General features: G+C 45.7%; 2 protein-coding genes across 2 annotated transcripts in view; both read left to right on the top strand.

Moving 5' to 3' along the window:
* The first annotated feature begins 68 nt into the window (after window positions 1-68).
* nupr1b (nuclear protein 1b) lies at window positions 69-1,065 on the top strand. The gene is made up of 3 exons (XM_080835737.1): window positions 69-289; window positions 437-572; window positions 845-1,065. The coding sequence occupies exons 1-2, from the start codon at window positions 193-195 to the stop codon at window positions 562-564; spliced, it is 225 nt and encodes a 74-aa protein (XP_080691863.1). The 5' UTR covers window positions 69-192; the 3' UTR covers window positions 565-572; window positions 845-1,065.
* The window catches only part of doc2a (double C2-like domains, alpha), a gene marked incomplete at both ends in the record, with an annotated part of 10,759 nt that continues 9,172 nt past the window's right edge, over window positions 914-2,500 (top strand). The window contains one exon of the mRNA XM_080835622.1: window positions 914-988. Coding sequence (XP_080691748.1) covers window positions 914-988 — 75 coding nt within the window. The remainder of the gene's footprint in view (window positions 989-2,500) is intronic.

The raw sequence follows: 2,500 nt of genomic DNA, 5'->3' as shown, positions 1-2,500 counted from the left end.
GAGGAGCGAGCGCACGAGCGTATAAAATCCCAAACCTCTCGCGCTGTAAACATCAGTACAGCGAGAGGACAAAGAACTCGAGACTTTTCACCTTCGGCTCTTTTTTCAGCAAAAGCAAGTGTAGCTCATCTTAGAAACTCGGTTTCCTTTTTAGTGAAGTTTTCTGTTGTTGTTAAGTTTTTGATATTAAGGATGAGTTTTGTTGAAGTGAAGAATCTTGAGCCCACCACTTTCGAGGAGGAGAACTATGATGAGTATGAGTACTACAACCTGACTGATCGTTACACTGGTAAGGAGCCTCCGTGTGTGTGTGTGTGTGTGTGTGTATTTGGACGCTGTTGTTGCCCTTTTCTTTGTCACGGTAACCTGACGCCTCCAGGCAGTCGGCCGTGTTTTGGGCGAGGGAGTGACGTGTGTTTCTCCGTGCCGCCTACAGGGGGCGCCAGCCGCAAGGGCCGGACCAAGAAGGAGGCGAGCGACAACACCAACCGTCAGATCCCAGCGGGCCACGAGCGCAAGATCGTCGAGAAGCTGCAGAACATGGAGAAGAAGGCCAAGCAGTGAAGCGCGAGGTATTAGCGTGTGGATGAATGATGGAAGTTGTATTTCTTAAACAAAATGAATATCCATAAATTGCACTGCTGTATGGAAAAATGCTCTCCTTTGTCAAAATCTTAAGTCTAGAATTTTTTTTAAATTGTATTTGTTTTTATTTTGACTAGGCTTTACATTAAGCTATTGAGAGTTGAAGCTGAGAGTTTGAAAGTAAAAATAATTGTGTGGGGTGTGTGTGTGTGTGTTTGTTTATTCTGATGAAAAACCCTCTCTCATGTTTCCAATGCAGACGCGACCGGACGGCTAACTCTGGTAACTGACCAATGACGGCCTTGGCATCTCAGAGGGGTGAATCTCCATGGCGACGAGAGGCCGTGTGTGTGTGTGTGAGCTGGTGCCCTTCCCCGTGCTGAGCGGCACGTGTGAGGGGGTGGTGTGTGTGGGACGCGTCCTGATAAGACCCCCACCCCGCCCCGCCCCAGGTGGATGAAGGGTATCACACGGACACGTGCCCCCCCCCCCCGTCGACCAGTGAGGGGGGGGGGGGTGGGGGGGGCTATGGTGGAGGGCGAAGGCTTCCTTAATGTGTTGGTTTATAGAATGTTCTAGAATCTGTGGAAATGAATGATGATGATGATGATAAATGACAGTCACGTGACTGGACAAAGAATAAAGACGGTGTTTAACTGAACCTGTGCTTCATTGTGTGTGTGTGTGTGTGTGTGTGTGTGTGTGTGTGTGCGTGTTAGGTGCACGGCTCAAAGCAGAAACATAAAGGGGGTCACACAGAATTTATAATAATAATAATAATAAGTTACTTATTAAATGATACAGGTTTATATTTATATAATAATTCAAGCAAAAAGAGTGGTTAAAGTCAGTGTTGTGAATAGTAACCAAAAAAGTAATGCAAAGTCAGTCTAGGGGTAATACAAAACAAACGACGACGACAATCCAAAATCCAACACGTATCCAAAATCCAACGACCAACGGCCGTGTGTGTCACTGTTAGAAACACTGGTACCGCCCACAACGTCGGAGTTGGAAGGTTGTTCCTGTTGCCTAGGAAACAGGTGAATCTATCCCTGGCCTCTGAGGCCACTGGTGCATCACACAGAACCTTAGTTATTATACAGCTCTAATGGGCCTCTGACATCACACAGAACTTTAGTTATTATACTGGTATACATCAGACAGAACCGTAGTTATAATACAGCTACACAGACATCACACGGAACTTTAGTTATTATACGGCTCCACTGACATCACACGGAACCTTAGTTATTATACGGCTCCACAGACATCACACGGAACCTTAGTTATTATACGGCTCCACAGACATCACACGGAACCTTAGTTATTATATGGCTCCACTGAATGTTGAAAAGAGGTCTGGTAGATTTTGAAAAGTTGCTTCTTCCCCTTCGAGTCCAAATGTGAGCTCATGGTTCAGGTGGAAAAGAGCATGAATGCTGGACATGAGCAGAGTCACGCAGACAGTGACTTCACTGAACGTGGCCATTCTGTCTCTGGGCCCCTCTGCCTGTCTCTGTCTCTGTATATCTCTCACTCACTCACGCACTCACTCACACACACACATCCTTTTCCTGTACTGCACAGGATGAGAGGCAGAGTGCATGGTAACCTCCATTAAAACACAACTCTCCATAATGTAATAAAAGTGAAAACAGAGAAGGCTTTACAGTGTTGATGAAATGGTAATAATGTGCAGTAACCTAACAGCAGTGTGTTTTAGCTGTTCAACTATTGGCTCATTTCACTAAAGAAGACTGCTGGGTCAGCAGTAGCAGATGGGAGAGCTGATTGCCATCTGTAACTTCACAAACCACTTGATGCTTTCAGAGGATTCATTTTACAGTCTTTAATGATGCTTATTCTACCACTTCTCAGAGTTCACAAGTTCACTTGATTTGAGCGGGCAACC

The sequence above is a fragment of the Sprattus sprattus genome (assembly GCF_963457725.1).
Source record: "Sprattus sprattus genome assembly, chromosome: 3".
NCBI lineage: Eukaryota > Metazoa > Chordata > Actinopteri > Clupeiformes > Clupeidae > Sprattus > Sprattus sprattus.
The sequence above is the reverse complement of the archived record's forward strand: the minus strand, read 5'-3'. Positions and strand labels throughout refer to the sequence as shown.

Excerpts from the sequence above, each read along its gene's own strand:
- nupr1b (XM_080835737.1), top strand. The coding sequence starts at position 193 with ATGAGTTTTGTTGAAGTGAAGAATCTTGAGCCCACCACTTTCGAGGAG. Across the intron at positions 290-436 it reads CCTGACTGATCGTTACACTG|GGGGCGCCAGCCGCAAGGGC; the intron begins GTAAGGAGCCTC and ends TGCCGCCTACAG.